The sequence below is a fragment of the Parasteatoda tepidariorum genome, chromosome 7, assembly GCF_043381705.1.
Source record: "Parasteatoda tepidariorum isolate YZ-2023 chromosome 7, CAS_Ptep_4.0, whole genome shotgun sequence".
Taxonomy (NCBI): Eukaryota; Metazoa; Arthropoda; class Arachnida; order Araneae; family Theridiidae; genus Parasteatoda; species Parasteatoda tepidariorum.
Genome location: NC_092210.1, coordinates 74,957,887 through 74,970,920, shown reverse-complemented (window position 1 = coordinate 74,970,920; position 13,034 = coordinate 74,957,887). Strand labels below are relative to the sequence as shown.

The following is a 13,034-nucleotide window of genomic DNA, read 5'->3' as shown; positions in this document are numbered from 1 at the left end:
GACAGGTAAATAGTTCAAAGAACATGCACCAGATGCATCCTCAGAATATATACTCCTCTGATACAGATTAGTCTGTTCCGTAATTATTTTCATTATAGTATCATCAAAATAATGCCTAAAGAAATCAATCTCTTCCTCAACCGAATTATCCACTTTTAGTCTAGGCACTGCTTTGAATGGTAATTGTGTTAAATTTTCTACTGTGAATGACCATGGAAAAGTACAACTTGCTTTCGATGTGCTCGGCATACAGATGTCAGAAATGTCCTCATCATCATTAGATTCGCTAGATTCTTTATGATCAGAATAATCAGAATATATTATAGTGTCACTATCACTAATATCCTAATCTGTTTCAGAATCAATATCTGAAATATTTTGCATCATTTCTGCTATTTCTAGCTCAGTTAAAATTTTTAGAAGCTTCGACATTCTAAAGGTAAAAAGAGAAAAAAATTCACACCTAACTATCCACTAAAAACTGGATCGCAAATCGAAATACCCAACGCGGTAGCAGCAAAAAAAAAAAAAAAAAAAAAAAAAAAAAAAAAACCTCTCCTGCTCACTGTAAACAAATACCACATGCGAAATTAAAGAGCCGTCATAAAGCATGCCATTCGGAAACATTCCTTTCTCCTTCATTCCTTCCCCCTATAAACCATGTTTATGTGAGTCATACTACTCTCATTTTGAGTAGAAGGTCAAATCTACATGTATCTGAAACCATATGGACATATAATCCCGTCTTCTAGCAAAACTTTTATTTTTTGAAACGTTCCAGGACACTGGCACTAATAGGTGATGGCCGGGGGTGGAAGAGAAAACGCTCTTGCACGCCGGCATGTCGGTCGGAAGTGAGTGCGTTTTTTGCCGGCACGTACAGGTGACAGTTGGCGTAAAAAGGTTAATACTTCAAGTGCCTTAGGAATTTTACTAATTTATGAATATGTTTTCAAACTTTTTCAATAATTAGAATTAGTAGTGTTCTGAAAACTTACAAGACTTCAGTTAATTATAACAATGAAAAATCTTAGCAACACCATCAAGTGAAATATTACGTTTAAAATTTATACAACTTGGAAAATAACTCAGTGAGTTTAAAAAATGCAGCTTTTACAAAAATATTGTCCATACTCAATATTACATTTAACTTTTTAATATAAATTTGAAAGTTCATACAAAATTTGTAAGACTTTTCTATGAATTAAAATGCGAAATTCAAAAATATGAAGCTTTTAAATTCCTCATTTTTAAAAAATTTTAAGAACACTAAACCAATTAAATATTATTTTTAGGATTACACAGCAACAACTTTTTGGAATCAAGAGAGAATTTTCTTTGAAAAAAGATAGCACACATAACATAAAGCATACACAAAATTAAACTACACACTATTTTTCTCAATCAATAAAAGATTTTAAAGAATACAAACTTGATTAAATGCAGGTTCCATTGTATTGAAACACGTCTTCGTTTTAGCTTTATTAAAAAAGTGACCATAAGAATCGACTTCAAAACAAAGATACACATCTGAAATTAAGTTGAAAAAATTTAGAATAAAATCATACTGATGCATGAAATAAAAATGCAAGCTTCTGTACTAAAAAAAATATTTAACAAGTGGTTACTTTCATAATCATGACCTTAACAAACCATATAGCATAAGGATTACAAAATTAGGCGAGTATCCAGTTTATGAAACTAAAATCACAACCTTCACTCAGGATTATTATTTCATTTTCACAAAACAGGTAGAAATAATTATCTGGCAAAATTATTTTGCAATATTTCAAGTAGTATAGACGAAATTACGTATAATTACGAAAAACATCAATAAGCATAAAAGATAACACTAAAATTTAAAAAACTCTGACACTGAAAAAAATTGTTTGATTACAATAACAGTTATACCTTATACCTCAATGAGAAGACAACAAACATCAAATTCAAAAACAAAATTTTAACAGTAACAGTACAATATCTTAAAACGAACCTGAAGGTCTGGACAGTCCATGCAAACTAAGAACTACTATATGCAAATCTCCAACAAGGAGATCCTCATCTTTTCCTACAAACAAAAATATTTGTTAATAATTTTATTTTCTAAAACTACATTATCTAATTACTACTTCAAAAAAGAAATAATGAAAATTTGTAATTTTACAACAATAAGTTATACCTGATCTTAGAAGAAATGATCCCAGATTGGTGCCAAGATGCTGAAAAATATGAATCAGACAATTTTATAAAATACTTAAAAGAGAATTTTAAAAATAGATTTTTAAATTAAATTGTTAAAAAAATGAGCTTGTCAAAAATAAGTGTGTGTGTGCGTGTGTGTAAATAGGAAACTCTACTTATTTAATATTAAAGAGCTATTACAGTAGAAAAGTGCAACTGAAGTTTACACACAATGTAAAATTCATGTCACCTAAAACTAACAGAAAGCAAAAGTAGTCAAAAACTAACCTTACGACATGATGTGACCCAAGCTTGTAACTCGTACAAATTAATAGGAGATGCAGTAATAGAAGCTATAAAAACAAAACAGTTAAAAAAATTATGGTGTATAATATTTTTACATTGCATAAATATAAAATTCAAAACGAGTTATGACAAGAAAGATATTTCCTACAATCACATCATTTTTGGTACCTTATCTAGCACCCTGCGAAAAGTGAAATAAAAAATAAGTCAACAAACAATTGTTGAAAATGTACAGTTATAAATTTCCCCTAAACGAAATTCATACAAATTGTCAGCAGTTCAATTCGTCATTTTTTATTTAATCAGCTAAAATTTCAGTGGAAAAATTAGTTATCTCGAGGTATCTGAGAATAAGATTCTTATAAGTCATTTCTCTACAAATATATATAGATATTCTAAATGGGGTCTCCATAATTTTTTAAAAAATCAATTGAAAGTCACCAAATTATATTTTTCAGGATAGCCTAGAAGTGTTTTAATGAAAAATATAGTTATTGCGACCCTATAGTCAGAAAATTTTAAAACTTGCATTAAAAAATTCTAAGGTGCTAGTAAAAAGAAAAACTGCTTTAGAGTTCAAGAAATAATGAATTAAACTAAAACTAGGTGATATATCGAAAAAAAAGAATGAAGTTTGTGAGTGTGCCTTTCAAATATATCCGGAACTGCTTGAACTAGCATTCTGCAGCAAGTGGTGGTGTTTAAATGGGTACCAATCATATAATTAAAGTATTTAATACTTGTACCTAATATAAATATATTAATAATATGTTTTATATGACCCCTAGAAATGAATGGGTACCAGGGAAAATTTCTTGATTGTGGTAATTAAATTTTACTATCACGCGTTGACCTTGAGCAACAACTTTATGCCAAGTGATATCGAATATAGTTAAACTTCATTTTGATGGAAGGACCTTCTTAAAGCTTTATCTAATAAATAGCCAACAGAAATGACTACAAATAATAACAAAAAAAATTGAAATTATTTTAGATTTATCTATTATGTCTTTATATGCTTTTGCCAGTTATGTGCAAAATTTTGTAGTGTTGATAAATAGTGATTTAGAGATTATTTATCCCTTACAAAAAGTGTTTACAGAAACAGTGTGAAAATTTATTGTAACATATTTTTATCAAGATTTTTCTAAATTAAACTTTAAAACACTCAAATCTTAAATCAAATAAAGTAAATATTTATTCTTTTAACTTAACACAACATATATTAAATCATAATTAGTTTTTAGATTTCATTTAGTTTTGTTTCTCATTAGTTGTAGAATATTAATTGGCCTTCTGAAGTAGAAAAGAAAATTATATTTTAGTTTAAATTACAAGTTAAAGACAAAATAATTACCGGAAGACTGAAGAATGCTGATAGCTTCTTGCCACTGAGCTCGTTCAAATTCTGATGAAAGAAAGAATGTATAACTTTTGCCTAATTTCTGACCAACTCGAAAGAGCAGATTTGGAGAAGCAAGAACCAGCTGAGCTTCCTAAAAGACATACACAAAATTAATAAAGGATAAAGCAAAAAATGATGATATTCTTTTTTCTTTTACAACACTTTTTACTTAAACTCACCAATTCTGCTAATTTCTTTTTATGTTTATCCACATTTCTTCCAACAGCTCTCCTCTAAAAGATAAGTATTTTAATTTTCTCTTATTAAGATATTATGAAAACAAAAGTAATTTATAAGAAAAGTTTATGTACATCTTTTCCTCTTTCTTCTTTTAAAATTTGATCTCGAACATTGCTAGCTCTGGATTTCAAAGATAAAATGTCATAAGGCGAGTTTTCTTTCACCAATTCATTTTCACCTGAAATATAAATTACAATAGTGTCTAATAACAAGCATAATAACTTTCATTCATTTAAATTATTTTACTGCTACTTATTAAATCCGATTTACTTTTTATAAAGGATTCCCTTTTAGTTTAAAATAAATAATAACAAATAATTAAGGTAAAAAAATAATTACTGTAAATTAAAAATAATAGCACTTACGGACATAACAAACATAGAGTATATATTTTTTGTACGTATCTGCATACATGTTTTTTTTATTATTATGTAAATATTCACAGCAAGACCTTAACACAAGAATGCTTCCTTTCAAAACAAGAGTTGTATTTGAAAATTTTAAATTATACAAAAAAATAAAATTATGTAAAAATCTCAGCATCAAATAACAAATATGCTTCCAAACTGGGTCTCGTGATTTTTTTTTTTAAAAACCAAAACAATTCCATTTATATTCCATTTTATTTATTTAAATTGGATTTTTTACTTGTTTTGAAGATACTTCTTGTTGACTACTAAAAAAATGGCTAAAAAGAAACGAAATTAATTCTATCAATGCTTCCTTTTATAGCTTATTTAACTCACACTGAGTAACACTAATGTAACACTAACTGAAACTGATTAACACAGAAATATATTTACAATAAATTTAAAACTTAAAATCAATAAAAAAATTGCATTAAAATGATTTGGAAGTTTTTAAATCAAAAATTTCCTTTAAAAAATCATTTAAATTAAGTCAATGATTTTTTTTTAAATTAATAGATCAACAAACAAACCAACTAACAGAACTAGTGCTTTTTTAAAATGTGAATTAAGTTTTGACTGACAAATATTTACCTTTTAGCAATGAGCTCAATTAACAGTTAACTTTGCTACATCACTTAACAAAAAGATCACAAGTTCTCAGTTTAAAATTGAAGCCCCAAAAAAACTTCAGTTTAAACAAATTGTAGAAAAGATTAATCCTAAATAAAGCTTGAAATAAAAAGGACATTGAAAAGAATAAAAAGTTATAATTCAGAATAAATAAAATAGAATAAATAAAGCTGAAGTTAAGTTAAAATGAAAATCAAGATACAAAAAAATACTTGATGCTCAAAAGAAAACAAGCGTTATATGTGAGATCTCTACACAGCAAGTGTAGAAATATAACAAAAATATAAACTTGTAATTGGAAATACTTCATTTTGAAAAATGTTGAAAATATTGATTAAATTCACCGATAACACAATAATACCTTTTTCTTTTATTTTATTTTAATAGTCACTAAAATAATTGCACCTTTTGAAAAATGGTACAATAATTGAAAATAAACTGAATTACTACTCATACAATCGAAAAATTATAATGTGTTTTGAGTACAGAAGAACAGTTCTATGTTTTACAAGCATTACAAAATGAATTGCAATATTTGATCTAAAATTGAATCAGGCAGATTGTGACTGTTAAAAGTTTTAATTTTTAAATAAACAATCCAAAAAGTATGGATATAATATATGTTGTGAATATATCCCCTTAAACCTAATGAATGCACACGCAGAAAAATAAACAGATTTACAAATAATTTTATATCTTCTCTTGTGCAGTACAACCTTTATTGGATGAGGACTGTATAAAAAAAAAAGAGGGACCACAATAAATTCAATATTTATATCAATTAATTTTGATTCATTTCCTTCAAATTGAACAATATCAAATTGTTTCAAAAACTAAAAAAACAATGCACCATACTTTTAAACAGAAAAATCATTTGAAGTTTCGCTCCACTTTGTCTTCTTTAAAATTAAATTATGCCAGATTTGCATTTTATTGTTTGTTTACAGTAGATAAATTACATAAATTTTAAACTGCATTTATTTTGAACATGCTTTACTCAAGAAAACTTTCATTAAAAAAACTAGTAAAGTTGAAAGATTTAAATATTTTTACATCTTAATTAATGTCTCTACTTTTTGGAATTTGAAACTTCTGTTCATACAAAAGTATATTTTCCTACATATATACAATTAATTTATTTTTATTTTTGATAATAATACATATATTTTCTTACAAATTACATTATTTACAAATTACATTAACTACTCTAAATATTTTTTAAGTTGGGTTTTTCAATTGCTTTGGTCACAAATGAGCATAATTTTTAAAGTTGCGGTTTGTTTTCTATTACTTATCTGCTTGGAAATGATGCTACTTATTGGGAAACATAAACTATAACTGAAAATTCCACATAAATAACAAATCATACATTGTAATATTGTATTAACTTAAATTAAAAATTCAATGAGTAAAATTTAATAAAATAGGATAAAAAGAATAGCAATAAAATTTACTTGTATGCTTGAGAAACATTATACTACTAATAAGCGATTAAAAGATAAGATTCATATTAGGATTAATATCATATAAGAAGATTCTTTAAAAAAAATGTGTGCCCAGTGTGATTTGTCACTTAAAATTCCATCAAAATAAAACAGAAAATATCAGAAAAGTGAAAACAGCTATATTAAACATAATAAATATTTTCAAAAAAAATTTAAAAAAATAAAAGATTATTTATAATAATAGATTAGCAAAACAAAATATAACATTTTAAAGACGTATAGTAATATAACTAATGAATATATGCTTACTTGTTGAATCTAAAAGTGTAGCTTCAGATAAAGGAATAAACCATTTGACTTCAAAAGTAAATTTTTGTCTGTAAAACAAAATGTGAACATCAGCATATGCAATTTTTTATAGTGCTGAATTAATAATGAATAATTCCTTAAATAGCTTTTCTTTTTCTTTTATTTCTTATCTTTTTATTTGTTTATTAATGTATTAAATTTTTTACAGTGAAAAATATTTAGTTTTAAATGAAAATCTACAATAGGATACTTTTTTTTAAATTAAAATTACATTTAATTTATTAAGGTAAACATGCAATACCTGAGTAAAGATTAGGACTGCATGGAAAAGAATACTTGAGCAATGATTTGAAGCTGCAGAATTTATAGGGAGCATTTAACACATTGAAGTGTTATAAAGAATTTTAAAAATCGACTCCCTAAAACTCTATTTTGCTCATTCAATCATCAAAAAGTTCTTTAAAAGTAAAATGCCACCAAATTGTTAAAAGTTTTACAGGTGAATTTTCAGTACGGTTATTTATACCTGTTTGCTGTATTACAGGTGAAGAGTACGATTTGAGAAATTCATCTTAGGCAGAGACTCAATGTAGTAGAATTCCTTTAGTCTGTTTACCCATTAAAATAATACGGTGCTCTGGCCAGTGAATTCCAGTAAAAGGTCTTTGAAAGTTTAGCACAGTTTAAACACTATTAACCCTTAATCATTGAAAATAGTAAGATTAATAATGTTCCATTACATTAGAAGAGTTTGCATGAAAATTCTAGTAATATGAATTATGGAATTATAAAGAATTTAATTAGAAATTACATAAAAAATTTCAAATGCACACTAGTGAAAAAAAAAACTTGGCTTGCTTAGTAACATGTGCTAGTTTCAGATATTTTTCTTGTAACCCTTTATCATTAATTCTGCTTTGTTTATTTGTCCAGTCCATATTTTTATTTTGCCTTCCATTAAAGATTCAGAGAGAAAAATTATGGAAAATAAAATCATAGTGAAAAATTTCATCATACTTTACTCATAAGTATTCGACAATCAATTTCAGAAACTTAAAATTTTTTATCCCCTAATGCCTCTTAGCAGAAGATAAATATTTGATGAATTTTATTATTATTATTGTTTTAAACATTGTAAATGTTAAAATAGAGTTAGAATGATTGAGTATATGTTATTAAGAGAAATTTTATATGTTACTAATAGAAATTTTTTTCTTGTAGTAACTTTATCATATGCTATTTTTGACTCATTTCAGTTTTAGCACTTTTCAAAAATAAGAACTACTCAATAATAATCTAGCGAATAGAAGTAAATAGAAGTGAATTCTCAATAATATTCTACATTTTTATATTTTTTTTATAATGAATATTTATGATATGCATAGCAATTATATCTTAGGTCAGGGGTGGCGAACCTGTATACACCAACATGCCATTTTTTCTAGAAAATTTTTTAATGAGGTCATAGACGTGCCATCAAATAATTTTGACTTATTGGGAAAATAATAATACTAAATACTATCAACTCAAAATTCTTTATTTACATTGAAAAAAAAAAAAAAAANCCATCAAATTTTGGAGAGAAAACACTTTGAAATTCGCCAGATTGCCTTACAGAAATTTTCAGAAACAAAGAAAATGGGAAATGAAGAGCTTGAACATTCTTTCAAAGAAAAATTAGTGAAGGTTTGTTTGGAATTTTTTCATTATTTTTTGTCTTTTAAACAGACTAAATATATAAATTTTTTTTCTCATTTGTGCAATTTGGATTATGTTACAGTATTATTAAGTTATAATAATAATTATATAATATATTAATTATTAATATTAATATAATTATTAATATAATTGCTAATTATTAATAATTATTAATATGTTATTAATAATTGTTAATATAATTGTTAATATGTTATTAATAATTGTTTATTATTTTATTTGTTTTATGTGAATTTTAATTTAATTGTTACTTATGCTTCATAGCGTAATAACAATTCATAGTGCAACAACGATTGTGATCTGTGACGTGCCCAAAATATTCTATCACGTGCCATTGGTTCGCCATCCCTGTCTTAGGTTCTCAAGCTACTTTTAAACATATAATTTATTTGCAGGTACAGTTTGCAGTCTATGGGAACAAATGGAAGTAGATTGCTTTATATTTAGGTATTATTTAATAAAAGTGTCCTATTGGAATTATGTATATTCAACCAATATTATTTTTAGTTTAAAAATGACTTCAAATTAATTAATAAATAGTAGTATTTAGTAAAATCATTACAATATGATCTAAACAAGCTGCTTTGGGCACAGTAATACTTAAAGGTTAGCTTTCCCACCAGCATAGTTTATTATTTTATATTATATTAAATCTGTTTATAAATATTAATGATCTAAAGATAAGTTTCATTTTATTTATTTATTCTTATTTTTGTAATAATTATGTATTACTTGATATTTAAGTTGCAGTAATGATTCAATCTTTAAAAAATAAAACAATAAGATGTATCATAAAAATGCTTATAATAATGATAAAAAAATATTTATAAAAATCGAATAATTTCAAAACTTTTATTTGTATCTGTTCATGACTAGAAATAAATATACATGACTTAAATAAAAACGCTTTGTCATAATTCTTTTGAATATTACCTAGTGGAAGGTTTGTATCTGGCACAAACAATTACATCACTAAATAAAAATAAGTGCCTCAGCTTTCGATGGCCTTCAGACAACTCCACAATAAAAGAATTCTTAACTAGATGCCTTTGAGCTCTATCAGTTACCTGCAAAATAAATAACCAAGATCATAAAATACAAAAAACAAAATAGTACATTGAGGGGAAAAAAAAGTTTGTAACTCATACAACATTTCTGATGTGACACTTAGATTTAGATTCTAGCAGTCTAAAAGAAGAGTGAAAAAAATGGTTTATTTTGTTTTTAAAAAAAAAATCAGAATGGAGTTTGTTGATTTTTTTCACTGATTATTTTTTTATTTATTTATTTATTCGTTTACAAATATAATTAAACACCAAACCATATTATACTAATTTGAAAATGATTTTTCTTACACAAAAAAACATATTTAATTACACTTAAACAGGCTTTTTTAGTTATTAGTAACAAAAGCTTAAATAAAAATTTAAAACTTATAAAAATAGGAGAAAAACTTCCAGAAATTAAATTGATATAACCCTCACTGAGAACAAGCAACTTGTAACAGAAGCAATAAAATAAAAAGTTAATTATCTTCATTATAACTTTAACATTAAAAAATTAAATAATTTAATTTTAAAGCTTCTAAAAAATGTGTTTTGAATAGCACTAAAAATTATGAAATCATAATGAATTAAAATATTAATGTATTAAGAATGTGTTAGCTTAAAAAGTAAAAGATACATTAAAAGGAAGATAGCTAAAAACTGCAACAACAACAAAAATATTTCTGTTATAAAAATAACTAAACTGTATCTAATCTATCAATTACCAATAAAACAAATAGTACAAATAAATAAATATGAAATAAAGTACAGTGCATGTGAAAACATTGTGACAGTAAATTATTGTGAACATTTAATGTGAAGGAAAAGTTTTATTTTTATCCAAAAAAACCACACAAAAAATTGGACTATGTTTATTATAAGCAATTGTAACTAACTTAACAAAAATTTATTCTTTGAACATTTCAATATTGAATTACAGTGAAAATGTACTTTAATCTGTGAGAAAACCTTAACTATACTGTGAAATGATTCAAGAAAGATACTATATAGTGAAACGATTCCAGAAAAATATTTTAATATGTCAAATTCTCACTGATTTTAAGGTTATTAAACAATCTCCTTTTCATACTATTTTGTCATTAAACTTTTGGTATTATTAACAGATGACAAATGACTAAATAAACAAATGACAAATCATGTTTCATATTGTAAAAAAATTTTAACAATGAAAATAAAAAAAAGGTAAAACCCTCTCAGAAAGATTTACATAGATAGTAAAGGAATATCATAACTTGTATTTAGATATCCTAAAATTTCAATATTTTTAGCAATTCAACAATTATGTATACAAGAATTTTCCTGTAGAAAAGACACGTTTCCTTCTACATAATTTAGAGTTCAATTCAGTTGCAAACCACAGAGATTTAATTGATTTGAATAAAATTTATCTCCATCCTATGAAAAATAACTCACAAGTTATTTTTTAATAATATAAAAAACTTTAAAACCTTTATATGTAAACCTTTAAAACCTTTATAGTTAATTTTTATATCTCTTTCCAATAAACATATCTGTGGAATCATGAAAGTTTCAATTATTATTTTTCGATCACATGAAAACAATTCATTTTATTTGTCGAGTAACTGTTGCTTAACAAGCTGTGTTGTGTACTAAAAATCATGTAATCATTTAATAGTGTAGAAGAAATAATGCTTAAAGTAAGGAAAAAACTTTGATCGTGCATACATTTTATTGTGCATTGGAAACAAATATTTAGTCAAGATTAAAAATTTGAAACAAAGAAAAATTGCACAGCGGTAGATAAAGTAAAGCATTCTAAAATTAAATAACTCACTGGGAACATGCTTTCAGTAGCAGAAACATTAATATCATTCAGAAAACATTGTGTCATTTTTAAAGCTGTTTTAAGAGTCTTGTAATCAGGAGAATTATCTGGAGTGTAACGAAGTAAATCCTATAAGATAAAATTTTAAATTAGCTAAGGAAATAAAATGAATCTATAATAAAGACTTCTCACATATTAGTATAATGGAAAAAATGAATAAATAAAAAAAGACTATACTAAAAAATAAACTTACATGCAAGACTAAAGCATTTTTTTGCACTCTAGCAACCGGTTTATGAAGCAAATCTAAAAAGGGAAAAAAATGCAAAAAATATAAATTTATTAATGATAATTTATAATCCTTAAGCATAAAAATACATAAATAAATAATACTGAGACCAAAATTAAAACACAAACCTTCTAAAGTTGTAGCTTGTCCTGGCAAAGCCTTTAATTTGATTGACTAAAATATAAAATTACAAAGTAATTATAAAGTAAAAAATAATCAATTGAAGGCGACATTTTTGGAAACAAGTCAACAGCAAAATAAATTCAAATTTTATGAAAAAACTGCTTAACACTACATAAAATTTTTGAATTTATGAAAAAACCGATTAAAAGTACCTTAAAGTTTATTGAAATGTATATTGAAAAATACTCTGAAATCTTCCCTACAGTAAATTAGTTGAAAATCAATTTACAAACGTAGTTCAACAATATCAATTAGCTATTGTTATGTTTCATTATACTCAGCAAAAAATAAAAAAAGTTAAATAAAACAACCATGCTATTTAATATTTATATGACCCCAATAAAGTTAAATAGTTCCACAATACCTAATGAGTAACCTTTCATATTTTAAAAATATTTTTAAAAAAAACAATAAAAACACAAAAAATATAGTCAGTAAAAAAAATAAACAAACAAGACAGGCATCTGGAAAAAAGCTGAAAGCATGTTTGAATTATCATGATTTTCAACAAAAAATAAGCACTTTTTGTTTTAAAAAAATTATTATAACTGGAATATGCGCACAAAAAATCTTTCTTCCTATTGCTGAAAGTTCTACACACATATAGACATATATACATAAAGAACATATAAAATTAACATAATGTAAAAACATTTTCAGACTTCACATGATCATAATAAAATAACTAGTTTCTGACAAAGAGCTCTTTTCTTGATTATATTAGTCACCATAATAACAATTTATGCAAAATTATAAATATATCCAATATAGAGTTTACTTTTAAAATTAATATTTAATTAATTATATAAAAATTAATTAAATTAACTAAAAATTGATTCAAAATTATAATTATTTAAACTATAATTTTAAAAAGTTATGGGACTGTATGTTTTAGATTTAAATAAAAGTTATTTATAAAAGCATATTCAACAATAATATAAACAAGATTAATATTATTGATCAAACTGAATTTATAAAGATATGTAAAAAATTAAGCAAACTAAGAAAGTGCTTAAAAAAAATTCATATTACAAATATAAGTAAGGGAATATATAGCCCCTATTAAA

The 13,034-nt window shown here is 25.0% G+C and overlaps 1 protein-coding gene across 2 annotated transcripts in view; it reads right to left on the bottom strand.

Moving 5' to 3' along the window:
• LOC107453110 (Rho GTPase activating protein at 1A) overlaps positions 1 to 13,034 on the bottom strand; it is a 55,581-nt gene that overhangs the window by 16,138 nt on the left and 26,409 nt on the right. For both annotated transcript variants that reach the window (XM_071183652.1, XM_043039348.2), the window contains 12 exons: positions 11,913 to 11,958; positions 11,749 to 11,801; positions 11,505 to 11,624; positions 9,576 to 9,709; positions 6,927 to 6,994; positions 4,204 to 4,310; positions 4,072 to 4,125; positions 3,845 to 3,983; positions 2,470 to 2,534; positions 2,180 to 2,219; positions 1,994 to 2,068; positions 1,433 to 1,530 (listed from right to left, as the gene is read on the bottom strand). In XM_071183652.1, coding sequence (XP_071039753.1) covers positions 1,433 to 1,530; positions 1,994 to 2,068; positions 2,180 to 2,219; positions 2,470 to 2,534; positions 3,845 to 3,983; positions 4,072 to 4,125; positions 4,204 to 4,310; positions 6,927 to 6,994; positions 9,576 to 9,709; positions 11,505 to 11,624; positions 11,749 to 11,801; positions 11,913 to 11,958 — 999 coding nt within the window. The remainder of the gene's footprint in view (positions 1 to 1,432; positions 1,531 to 1,993; positions 2,069 to 2,179; positions 2,220 to 2,469; positions 2,535 to 3,844; positions 3,984 to 4,071; positions 4,126 to 4,203; positions 4,311 to 6,926; positions 6,995 to 9,575; positions 9,710 to 11,504; positions 11,625 to 11,748; positions 11,802 to 11,912; positions 11,959 to 13,034) is intronic.